We start from the raw sequence: 13,859 nt of genomic DNA on the forward strand, positions 1-13,859 counted from the left end.
AAGCACCACGATGTCAGGTTAAGAGGCTCTGTCACTTAAAATACACGTGTCTGATCTGTAAGTAGTTTGCAACTCTGACTGAAAAACTCAAACAATATAAGCCTATATATATATAGTGAAATCTACCACTCACCTTTATTCCCACCCAAATTCTACTGCTCATTTCCACAGCTGGTCATTCTTAACCAATGGTTGGACATCCTTCATGACTTTTTGTGTGGATTCAGATCTATGTACATTTTTACGTACACAGTTCTAATAAATATATAGAATGTTTTAAACAAAAGTCAGCATAAAACATTGCCCTTAACCTTAAACATACTTTGGAGTCTCTTTCTCATGCATATATCTAGGTCTGTCTCTTGCAGGGCATTTCATGACGCTGGGTAGTCACTGTGTTCTGTGTTCTTAATAGTGAATGAACAGGGTCTTTTGTTTCTCAGTGCTGCAGCGGGCATGTCTGTAAATATGTCCTGTGTACATGTGGACACATAATAATGTCAATCCTGAGATGCAGGATTTCTGAGTTGGGGGATAAACAAATTTCATATTTTACGTGCCCTGACAAGCCATCTTCCCAAGCAGTTAAGGTCAAGTTGTGCGCCTACGAAAAGGTCATTAGGCAACATTGAATCGTCCAGTCTTGTTAATTTCTGCCAATGTGGTTCTTAAAAATAAAAATGTTTTCTTATTGGGTACTTTTCATTGTCCCCTACATCACTGTTATGCTTTTTGCTTGAAATGTCAAAGTTTAATTTAGAAAATTCAAGAGGAGAAGAAAAGTCTATTTTATTTGCTCATATTTCTGACGACAGTTTGCTTTCTTCCCCCTTGATGTCCCCTTCCTTCTTCTTTTATTGTTTCCCTTCTGTTTAGAAAACTCCCTTGAGCTGTATTTTCAGGGCAAGTCTACTTGTGCCAAATTCTCTTCGTCTTCCTTTATCCGTCAACGTCTCGATTTCCCCTTCACTCCTGAAGGGTATTTTCACTGGATACAAGATTCTAGGATGACAGGTCCCTTCCTGCAGCACTTGAAAATTACCTGTCCCGTCTTTGTGGTCTTTACGATTTCTGATGAGAAATTAGCTACCATTTCAACTGTATTTCCCCTGTAGGTAAGGTGTTGTTATTCTCCGGATGCTTCCAAGATCTGTATTTAGTTTTTGGAAGTCTGCGTATGATGTGACTTGGTGTGAATATCTTATTCAATTTCTTGAATCATTGCCTTTGTACCTTCTGCAAAAATTACGCAAGTTTCATCCATTAATTCCTCTAATATTTTTTGTAGCTCTGTACCCTGTGCTCCTTCTCTACGGAGACTCCAATGACATGAACGTTAGATCTTTTGTTATACAACCACAGGTCCCCAAGGCTCTGTCCTCCCCTGGCCCCCAGTCTGTCATTTCTGTTGGTCAGAGTGAATGATTTTTATTATCCTTACAGTTCACTGATTCTTTCCTCTGTCCTCTCCATTTTTCTCCTGGGCCCATCCACTAGGTTTATGTTAATTGTTGTGTTTTTCAGTTCTGAAATTTTCATTTGGTTCCACTCTGTATCTTCTATTTCTTTGTGGAGTCTTTCTATTTTTTCATTTGTTTCAAGCATATCGTGACTGCTCACTAAATCATTTTCGTCATGGCCACCTCAGAGCCTGTCTGGTAACGCTGACATCCTTGTCCTCTTGACGTTGGCAACCGTTGATTGTCTTTTTTTTCATTGAGCTTGAGAACTTTCTGGTTCTTCATATGGTGAATAATTTTTGGTTGAAGCCTAGACATCTTTATATTATTTTATAAGACCCCAGATCTTATTTAAATGTTCTCTTGGCACTGGCTGTCCCTGACGCTGCTCCATCAGACAAGGGGGTGTGGGTGCTACCATGTTGCTTCCAGGTAGAGGCAGACATCCAGGTTCCTTAATCAGCATCCACTGACATGTGAGGGGAGGGATTCCTCGTTGCTGCCGGGTGTTCCAGCTCCCTGCGTGGACTCCCCGACACCATGGTGGGAGGGAGTCTCGTTACTGCTGGGGGATTTTGAAAGTCTCGACTCTCCCCTAGGACTCCTCTGAAATTCCTCTAGGATTTTGCCTGAAGGAAAGGAGAGGGCTGCTATGTTACTGCTCAGGGAAGATGGAATTCCTGGCTCTCCCCATGATCTCCATGGACACCACGTTAACTACAGGCTGGTCGGAGAGGAGAGCCCAGCTCATTCTTCAGCTTTTCCTGGCACCACTTTGGCATGGGTGCCGGGGGACTCATCGCCGCCCAGCAAGATTGGCATCTGGGCTTCCCACTCGGCCTTTGCTGGCTTGAGTCACATCTTCTTCTGCGGTATTTGGCTGAAATAAAGTGAGATTCTGTCTTGCTAGCCTGCCTCTTTTCTAAGATCTGGAGAACGCTAGATTGGCTGGAGAAACCAGACTTCTGTTGGGACTCTTTCTGTCCGTACCTGTTGGTGTTTCCAGGTTGCTGACTTCTTCATCCTCAAGTCTGAAATTTATGAAGAAAAAAATAATCCCATGAATTCACTTCCGTGTTGCTTCTTGGGTTCCCAGTCCCTTAGTCCGTCTTCTCACAGCTGTCATTGGGAGTCTGCTGTCTATTTTGTGCTTAGTTTTCAGTTGTACTCAGAAGACGAAACAGGGAAACGTGTGTCTGCTCCATCTTCCCACTGCCTTTGACACTTACGGTTTTTAGTAATTTTCCAAAAACAGTTCACAGTTCTCTTGCTTAGACCTAGGATTCACCATTAAGTCAGTCATTCATATGGGCTTAAGTAGTGATGAGATCTGAAATCTCCCTTTATGCCCCATGTAGCAATTAATAATTCAGGAGCATATGAACACATGTTAGCTAGTTTTCAGAAATCTGGTGCAAGTGTCAGTTCACAGCAGAGTGATGCCACCTTGTCATTCTTAGGAAATGATAATATTGAAGGGAAATTTGCTCACATGAAATAGAAAAATGTGAAAACCAGATATAATGTATTGGGATACAGAGACCTGCATTATTCATGAAACGATTTTGTAGAAAAAAGTTTTCAAAATCACTAAGCTACTAAGATTACATTTTCATTCCCGTTATTTCTATTTCACACTATTACCTGCGAAAACAGCAACCATCCCTGAGAGTGGGCAGACGCACCCAAAATCAGACGTATCCATTCTTAATGAGAAGAAAAGTTAACAAAAGAGAAAATGGATATATAAAATCTAAGGAATTAATATTCAGCCTAAAGCCCCAATATTAAATTTACCTCGATACTTCTAAAATATACTCCTGGTGATACAAATATTTTTGAAGCAGTTGTCTGTACCTATAAATAGAGCACATTATCTCTCCTAAGAAATATGAATTCTGGCCTTAATATCCTGCTTTCTTTTTTTTAAACTGAACTAAATGATGGAAATAATCATGGAAAATTTAAGATAATCATTTTATTTTACAATACTTTTCAGGCGGGACAGAAATCACCAAGTAGATTGCTGTACATAGGTATTTACTGAATTTATACCTGTTTGATATTTAATGAACAACCAAAATTGAATGATTCTAATGTTCGACAGTCAAGAAATGTTATTATTAGTGTTTACATTTTGCTATTAATTTTTGTTATGTTTTGGTATTAGCTTTAAAAGCCTACATGGTCTTCTGAGAAATGTATAATAAATAACGAAAATGTAAATAAGATCTTTCTCTAAAGGATGCCCGGAGAAGCTCGGAGAACTTAAAAAATGCATATACCTGAAATAATTCATGGAAAGTGGATTCCAAGCAAACATAAATTATTTCTTCACCTATAAATATTTAAAGGAAGTATGCATACATAAAAATGCAATCACAACATGTGATTCAGCTACATCCAGTGTGCCTCTGAGCCACGCACCAACTTGGCTGATGTAAGAACCTGAGCCATTTGTTTACAATAGCGGGAACTGGGATCTGGATCTGGAACTTGATATGTTGTTGCTGATTAAATATATTTAGGAAATGGTATATTAGAGGAGCTTAAGTGGAACAATGAAAGCACTTACTCAAAAATTTCAAAACACTCACTAAAAACTAAAGAAAACGCTACTCTGTTTCATTGAAATCAGAAACTTAAGTCCATGGCTTACCTTATTGAATAAAGAACATTTCCATTCTTGAAAATTCTTAACAATTTGTTGTCCGTAGTCACTTCATGAAAGTTGGCTCCCTTTTCGTTGGCAAAGAACAAATCAGGTTTCCAAATGGAGTCCAGCATGGACGGGTCTAGGTCCAAAGAGTCGTCAGGGTATTCACTGTAGGCAAGACGAGGGTCGTTCCACTTCTGACGGAGAAAGATATTCACTCTGTAATCCTGTAATGACAGAAAGAGGGGAAAAGCCTGCTTTAAAAAGTTTAGAACCTTAAGTGTTATTCTCTGGGCTTCTCTGAATCATAACAGAAGCCACGGACACCCTTGTGAGCTTCCTGTACGCCTCAGCCCTCCCTCATTACCGCCACCAAGGGTCACCCTAGTTCTGAGGCTTTGCTTATGTTTTTGGTGACCTATATGCCTGCAAAGAAAAGGCCACAGGAGAACACAGTTTTATCATGCTTACATTTTGCTTTTCCATTCAAATTTTACCCTCTTGGTTTGTTAGAATAAAATATTGGATTGCTGCTAGACACTAGCATAAAGCAGTTTCAGCTCTGCATTTATTATTTAGAACCATTTCTTTTAGTAGGTATTCATTAGCATCCAGAAAGCACTCAGAGAAATTTTCTTGAAAGCTGTCTATTTTGTTAAAATGACCATACGTACTTCCCTTTACAATGAAGACACATTTTCTCGTGTTTAACATAGCATGTAAGTTCAATGAAATAGGTGATTTGGTAAAAATAAAAGGTGGTTTGGGAATGATACAGGAACATTATTGCCAGTAATCCCTTAAGATGTGACCTATGAGATTTCCCAATTAGACCTTTCATAGTTCAGTTAAGAGTCAAAGATAATGTATAGAATGGCAGAGATTGGTAGCCATGTGTATATGTGGCATTTGTACTCAGTATATAACATAACCAGTATTTATGACTTGATACAGTTTTCCTCAGAGACTTGAAATAAGCAGATTAAACACAGACTTCATTATAAGCATGAGTAAAGCGAAGGTTTTAAGAAAGCTTCATTACCATGGAAAATAGCCAAGGCTGGACATACTCAGAGGAACTGAATATCAGTTTTCATCTATTTTTTTTATTCCTCGAATACCAAATTTCCATCATCAGAATAGAGTAACTGAGCAATCACAAAGAAGGCTTCCATGATGTCAGACCCAGGAGATTGCCTGTTTTTGCAGGTCCAATTCGGAGTTTGTAGTGTTTACTTATTTTTATTGAAGTACAGTTGATTTACAGTATTGTGCTAATTTCTGGTGGACAGCACAGTGATTCAGTTATGCGTGTATATACATATGTTCTTTTTCATCTTCTTTTTCATTACAGGTTATTACACGCTATTGAACATAGTTCCCTGGGCACCACAGTAAGACCCTGTGGCTCATCTATTTTGTACACAGTAGTTTGTATCTGCTCATCCCACACTCCCGACTGACAGTGAATGTTACAAATGTGCGTGTTCCCTTGATCATTGCGCACTGAGACGCCTGCCTTCCAACTGTAACTGAGGTTACACATCAGATGATGTTTTTTTCGGCTTGCTAGGTGCCCCATGTATCTTCCAAAGGGACAACAGAGCAGCGTTCACTTCAGCTTTTTACCGCAAAGCTCGTGATAATGTGGAAATCTCACTGGCCACAAGGATCTGCAGAACCCGTAAACGGGGATAGATGACAAGCTTCTACCAGCCCAGGACAGGCCCTCATCTCCCCGCCTAGGGTTCAGAGCACCAAGACGCATAGCTCCATGGCTGGTGCCCATCTCTCACTTTTCTGCAACCTGTCTGTCAGCCTAACTGTTACTAAACAAATCAGTGATCAAACCGAAGTCAGTTTCTCTCTGCCTGACCTCTAGGGGAAGCCTGAAACAAGACAGGTTATAATGCTGCCTGCCAGGAAAAATCACTGACTACTAAAGAATTTCCTTTTGGACCAATTCTTAAGATATATTTTTTAAATGAAGTATGTTTCTCCTGTAACTAATTTACTGATTGAGAACACTCTAGAGCTGTTCTCTGCCGTGAAGCTAAAATAAAAGTTCTTTTAAGCTGCAGTATATGTAATAAAATTTGATTGACTCTCCTCATCCTTATTGCTTTAGTGATAAACTTTATAGACACCATCTCAGATCTTCCAGGAACACTTTTGCTCCGAGAATGAGCTAAAAAAAGACCTTTCAGTTTCTGTTTCTAAATCACACAAGGACAAAGTCAACTGTCACCTGTCACCAAGGCCAAATGTTACCCCACATCTGTTGTGCTCTTTCTGTAAATAAGCAGAACTCTCTTTGTTTGCTATGTTTAGGTCTTTGGTTTAGGGCCAGGGTCCAAAGAAAAACTGAAAAAATGACTATTTCCTGAAAACCCAGAAACGTCAGTTTTAACAGCCCTCCCAGTTTGGGATTTGATCTGCACACTGAGATGTTTCTCTATCAAACAACCACATTCAGCATTTTCAAAGTAAATTTTTAGGCCTAATTCCTCAAAGCCAAGGTATCCCATTTATGCTCAGCAACTGACGATGTTAATTATTTTTGAATCCTGATCATGTGTGAAAATGTCCAAAGAGAAGGGTAAAAAAAACACCAAGCTCCTTTAGCACAGGGAAATATATCCGATATTCTGTAATAAACCGTAATGGAAAAGAAAAGAAAGGAAAGAGTAAATAAAATGGCGCAGTGAAATAGCACACCCTAGAAGGAGTCCTTGTAACTCAGTTTGAAATAACTTGCTTAGAATAAGGCTGTGGACCGAAGAAAGAACAAGCTTTGTAAAACAGAGTCCAATGAATGTGTATGCAGCATATGCAAAAAAAATTTAAGTAGACTTACTAAACCCAGTTTAGAAATTCAATCATTCTTTGACTACACTTGAAACAAAGACTAAGTGTTTCATTAGTGGAATTTCCCCTGTTCACCTGGGCTGTGCTTCTGTAAGGGTGAAAATGTAGAAAGGTTATATGTGAATTTAAAAAAAGACAGTAGTAAGTATAAGATGATATATCATGAGAATGAAATCAATATTTTGTATCTAACATTTCTAAAATCTGCACATACATTGGATTCATTCATAAGTCTTATAAAGGTCGCTGAATTGACATTTATATTTACAGAATCATAATATTTTAGGACAGACATTAATGATTCCTTTTCCCTACAAACTTCTTTTTGCTGTAAATATACATTTTTGCAAACCCTTCAGAAGTTAATTTTATGTTTTCATCATTTTTGTGTGTTGCATAATTAAGCTATTTTTCAATGTCATACCAGCACGTTATTAATATTGTCCAACAGTGATAGAAATATTATTTCATAATATAGAAATTCTAATTTTGACATTTTAGAAGTCAAAATGTATTATAATTATTAAAATAGAGTGTAGCACACTATTCTAATTACTTTAAATTAATTGTGCAGGAAAACACTTGGTGACCAAGTAAAATGATGTATCACGTTTGGTTCTGAAAATAAGTATCCATTAAAATGTGGTTTAAGTTCCATCTGTACGTCACATAGTAAATAACAGACCCACACTACATTTTCTGATCCAGTATTTGAAATTCTTACATTATGAGGTACAAATAAATAATAATTCTATTAGGCAAATATTTTAAAGATTAATATACGAGGCTCAGAAGTATGTCTTCTTGGGATCAAATAGCAGCTCTCTCAATAAATAGCTTTCTAATCTCCCTGTGCCTTGTTCTTTCAACTGTGAAATTGGGATATTATAATAGCATTTCCTCTGATAGGTTTTTTGTGAGCAGCGGGCCGATTCACATAAAGTGTTCAGAACCACACTCATTAAATGTTAAGTTTTTAGACCCTCAAAATTAGAAGCCATATTAAATAGAAATTTGCTTGTACTTTCTGTTTCTAAATTAGTTTTGAAGTCCCAGGGGCATTTCGATTTGAACTTGGGATATTTGAATCTGCCAGAGAAGAACCTGGGACAGATAACTGCGATGTTGACATCTGGCGAATAGTGTCTTTGAAGGTTTGCAGAACTATCATGATAAACTTGTTAACTTTTGTGTTTCAACATTTCTATACTTTTATGTTTTCTGTCTTTATTCAGTTGCTCCTCCTCCCTCTTTATAAATACACACACATACACATGTATTAAATTTGTCTGTTTGAGTGTGTAAAGTCCTCTCCCATCATAGTAAACGCAGCTGTTAACATTTCACTTTGTGTTAGATGTTACCCTAGGGGCTTCTAGTTTACTCCTCCTACCCTCATAGCAAATCTATGGGTAGGTGTTATTATTTGCTTAGCTTCACGGATGTAACTATGGGACAAAGATACCCTCAGGAACTTCATCGGGATTACACAGCTGATACTTGGCAGAGCTGTTATCCAGACCCAGGGGTTCCGGTTTCAGGGTTTAACGATATACTGACTACATGATATACTGCCACTTATGGTTGCCTTGTACGCAAACCAAACATTTGACGAACTAATACAGAGCTTCTGGGTTTATGTGGTTTATGTTTGTTTGCTTGGGTAAGGAATTGGGGGGTTCACTGATCAGCATGTCCCCTGATAGGAAATTTCAAGCACCAAGTCTAAATGCTCTCAGATTAAATCTAATAGTTGCCACGGTGTCATCTGCCCATGACAGGTACCCTGTTGGGAGACCAAAGTTAGTAGAAAGCACAACCCAGTGTATCAGCTAAAATGACATACAGAATATTACTTTCATCTTTTGCTGTCTAGTAAAGTATATGGAGATTGCTAGAAACTGATGGAAATTAACAATTAGAAAAAAAGCAGAGAAGTAATAATCATCTAATATTAACAAAGTTAAGAGTTTCTCTTTCCTATAGTCCATAATCCAGCTAATTTTTATTAGGTTTTTTTCAGGGGGGATTAGGGTTATTTATTTTTGGAGAAGGTGCTGGGGATTGAACCCAGGACCTTGAGCATGCTAAGCACGTGCTCTACCACTTGAGCTACACCCTCCCCCTTAATCCAGTTAATTTTTAAACTCCCTGGTATTTTTAGGCAACTTCTAACCCAGCAGCCTACCCCTTTTTCTCCTTGCCTTCTCCTTGCCGTCCCATTCCCTCGTTTCTGCCCTTTCCTCCCCTTCCTCCCCTGTTTCCCTCTGTTTCTGCATCTCTGTCTCCCTGTCCCCCGCCCTCACTCACACACATGCGCACTGGCCCGCCCGCCCCGCCTCAGGTGCTTTTAAATTCTACTGTTACAGAGCCAGGAAGACATAGCTGCAGTCCTACCACTGTTGATATCTTGATGCCTTTGTTTTCTTTCTTTTCTTTTTCCCATACAGTTTCACATAGTTGAAATTATGTCGTACTTGGCGTTTTGCCATCTTTTATTTTCACTGAATGTATTTTATGCATTTCCTGGTATTCTTGATCATCATTCCGATGGCTATGTGATGCACTTTTCTTATACAAGCAATTTTTCACATGATTGATTAGGGTCTAGTGCATATGGGATTATGCTATTTGTGAAAAACTTAAATGTGGGCATTTATTTTCAATCAGCAAATACATTTTTGCTTTATGTCTCAATAAATCTGAGCAAAATGTAGGAGTATAAAGTATTTCTAAAAAAGAATATGCCAGACATATCAGCAGATATCTCTAAAAAATGTTTCTAAAAGCAGATAATATTTCTAAATATTTTTTTGAAAATATTATGGTAAAAATAGTCATCACAAAATAGCACCAAAATAAACACCATATAGCACATTTTTTTCTGAACACTTGAATGTTTTCCAATTGATTATAACATTTTTCATCTAAAATGGGGTTTGTAGTGGTAATTGTCACTGCCTTTCTTATTTATAATTTGATTTAATGAGAATGGTTTTACAAATTCAACATTCAGTATACTCATTCATCTTTGGCAAAGGATATTCTTTTCCAGGTTAGAGAATTCAGTTTCTAGCCCCATTTTTGAAATCGTTGGTGATGTTCTTGATGCTGTTGTCAAGAGGTGGTACTTAACCTTATTAAATTACTGAAAAAATTTTTGAGAGTCATATGAGTTTTCACTTATTATAAAATTTACCCCAGTATGTCATTCAACAAATGTTTATTTATCATATATTGCCAACCTGGCATTTAGTTTAGTGCTTATGATACAATTCTGAAGGATAATCTCTGCTGTCAAGCTGTTCATTATGTTGTAGAAGAGAGACTGTAAACAGATGATTACATTTTTACATTATAAGTGCTCTGTTGGAGGCGTGCACAGCAAGCTACGGAAACACAAGGAAGGGGGAGCTAATAGGGACCAAGGTGGGAGGCTTAGGGAAGATTTCCAGAGGAAAATCTAATTGGGCTTGGTCTTCAAAATGAAAAAGATTTAGCTGGGCAAACAGTAGGGGCATAATAAAACATGTCCTGTAAAATATTGGGCAGAAAATCCAGGAAACACTATATTTTTGTATGATCAGTATAGGAATTTGGCTGAATTTTAATGTTATAATTTATTATTTATTTCATTTGGCATTTATTGCGCACCTTCTGTGTAGCAGGCAATGTTCTGAGGGTTATACAATTAAATTATGCATTTTGTCTGCCACCTGGAGGCAAAGGGTCTAGACAAGGAAAGGGATGGAACACAAGATGAATAAAAGCAGGGCATGTGGAAGGAACAGACTATGTAGGTAAGAGCTCTGCTGATTTTCACCTGGCGTTAGTCTTCTGAAAAATAAAACAGTGTGAGAAAACAAGTCTTCAAGATTTCATGTGATATATACATACACACACATATATATCCTTCCACAGAAAATTACTTTCTGGATAATGTTAATTTATATATACTTTTCTAAAGCATTGCTGTCTTACAAGAAAATAAAAGGATTCTTTAAAGACAAAAATAGTAACAAAAATAAGAGTGAGCTAAGTCCAAAGTGACAAATAAAAATGCCTGTATTGGGAGACTGAGCCTTGGGCCATTGCAAGGTGGAAAAACTGAACCTGTGACTGAGGATTAATTAATTAGATCCTTGAGATTATCACAGATTAAGTTCATTCAAATATGAACTCATAATTACAACAATATTTTATCAAAAACAAAAGAAAGCAGACATGAGCAGACATGGATCCAATGGAAATAGCAGATCAAGAATAGAAAATAAACATGTAAAATGTATTTAAAGAAATAAAATATAAAGTCAATAATAGGAAGCTGTAATACCAGACATAACTGAAAAATAATAGAATAATAAATTAAATAAAAATACAATTATTGAAATTAAAGATTTAATGGATGTGTTAAATCATGTAAATTAAAAAACAGCTGAAAAGAGAATTTGAGTAGAATACAGAGCTAAAGAAATATCCCAAATTTAAATAGTGGGAGAAAAGGAAAAAGGTAAATTTCTTTTAATGTTAAGAGTCTTTTAGGATAAAATGGGGAAGCCTACAGTAATCTACATCACACTGGGATCCCAGAAGGATAAATTATAATAGAGAAAGCCAGTGGTCATGGGAAGTGACAATTAAAAAGCATTATATCAAATAATAGGCTATGTTTTATACTTTTAATTAAATAAAATATAACTATGCAGATCAGACATAAATGATAATATGCAAAAGTGGAAATAGTTGCAGTGCCAGATGAAGGAAGGAGTTGTTAGTGAAATTTTTTCAGCTGGATTTCTGACCTCCAGGACTGTAAGATGATACATTTTTGTTGTTTTAAGCCACTAAGTTTGTGGCAATTTTTTACAGCAGCAATAAGAAATGATACATATTTTTCATTGATTTGCATATATTCTCATTCTCATTTTTTGAAGAAAGTTCTAGAACAACAGATTTTTTTTTTTTTTTGCTAGTCACTCAAGAGGGTAGAACATTTAAGGCAAAAAAAAAAAAAAAAATCACTGGATTCACAGCCAAATGGGAAGAAAATAACTCAGAATCTTTCCTGTTTTTAGGAGTCCTAATCAGAGATCCTGGCTAATTTCAAAATGATCAGAAAATAACTCTCCTATTTTCCAAGAAACAAGGATAAAGTGCAAACTTCCTAACGAAGCTCTCACTGGTTTAGTTTTGTACCATTTTCTAATTCTGAAGTACGGTACAACACGAGGTCCCCAAGCCTCACAAAATGCAGAGCACTAATAGTGAACAGCAGAACAATTGCTCCTAATGTCAACCCCGTGGCATCCCCCATGTGGCTCCTACCACCTGCTCTATGGACCCCACCACAAGGAGGGTGGTCCTCTGGGACCACTGACTCGGAAATAATGGCCCACTGGGAAAGTGCATTCCAGTTCTGACTTACTAAACCAACAGGGAAGAAAGCAGTTTTCTAAGAACTATTCAGAGACTCGGAAAGGTTATTTCAAATCTCCCCTTGACTTCTTCATTATGCGTATGTTTAATGATTCTCCAGGAAATGGCAGAATTATTTTAAAATTACAATTGTTTTTAAAGAAACCTAATTATGTACCAAATCGGGAAGCATATAAAGAATTCCAAAGAATTGAAGTAGATTCTCAAAGATAAATAGAAAATGAAACACAAAATCGATCCCTGTTTTTCAGAATTTAAGAGGCTCTTTCTTATAATAATAGTATTTAAAGGAAACAGTTGCTTAAATTCGTATGATTTATCAGGGTTGGTCAGAGCGTAAGTGTGTTGAGTCAATGAAGTAACACTCTACACTTCATTCAGAGACCTCTGTTTCAGACGTGAGATGTGTCTTAAGTCTGCTCAGGCTACTATAGCAAAATGCCGTAGACCAGGTGGCTTGTAAAAAACAAAAATTTATTTATCACAGTTCTGGAGTTTGGAAGTCTGAGATTAGGGTGCCAGCTCTCTGGGGATCTCTTTATACGGGCATTAATCCCATTCATGAGGGTTCCACCCAAAGATCCAACCCACTAATACCCTCACCTTGGGGGATGGTTAGGATTTCAACATATGAATTTGGCTGGGGCCGGGGGAGAGGACAAAACATTCAGAGGATAGCAAGATTGAAAATTAAACCACAGCAGAGGCAGTAAAAGGCTATATTCATTTAGAACACTGCCCAGTGCTCACACTCCACGGGTAGAAGTTCTGGGCAGGTAAGCTTGGGCCACGAGAACATTCTTCAAGAAGCTGATAGAGATTTCTTTCAATAAGTATGGCTCCTCCAGTTTGAGGATGCCTGGCTTTAGAGATAAAGACCCGCACAGAGCCGGTACTCCTAGCAATAAAAAGCAGTCATTGGTGTTGCTCTTTGGTTGGAGGGTACCAAATGATTCTCTGCCTTAATGCGCTCATCGAGCTTGTAGGTTCCACGTATCTAGTGATGCTCGTCTGCCTCCAGTGCTCACTTCTTGCATTCCTACTCAGTCCCCCTGTGTCTGCAAATTGTATGCCCAGTGCTCAGCCTTCTCACAGACTGGGCTGGACAGCAGGTGGAATGTTTTGTCTCCTTCACAGCAAGTTGTGCCAACAAACCTACAGATTGAGGGAAAATGGCATCATGTCCTGCCTCATATTTCTGCCCAGATCAGTTCCTGAACTTCTGTTTGCTCCATCCGATATTATACCAGGTAGGAAGAGGAAGTTTATATGTGTCCCTGGCTGAAGCAACATAGACATGGAAATTCTGTCCCTACCACTTCCATTCCTGACCCCAGATTTATATCTAAAATTTATACCCTACATAGAATGTGCTCACTTGTTCACTTTATTTCTACTTAATGTTAATCACACAATTTGCATATTAAAATGAATCACAG

General features: G+C 37.7%; 1 protein-coding gene across 2 annotated transcripts in view; it reads right to left on the reverse strand.

The window, feature by feature from the left end:
- Window positions 1–13,859, reverse strand: part of GLRA3 (glycine receptor alpha 3) — a 138,721-nt gene that overhangs the window by 60,434 nt on the left and 64,428 nt on the right. For both annotated transcript variants that reach the window (XM_010973189.3, XM_010973190.3), the window contains exon 4: window positions 4,120–4,343. In XM_010973189.3, the coding sequence (XP_010971491.1) occupies window positions 4,120–4,343 (224 nt within the window). The remainder of the gene's footprint in view (window positions 1–4,119; window positions 4,344–13,859) is intronic.

Source organism: Camelus bactrianus, chromosome 31 (assembly GCF_048773025.1).
Source record: "Camelus bactrianus isolate YW-2024 breed Bactrian camel chromosome 31, ASM4877302v1, whole genome shotgun sequence".
NCBI lineage: Eukaryota > Metazoa > Chordata > Mammalia > Artiodactyla > Camelidae > Camelus > Camelus bactrianus.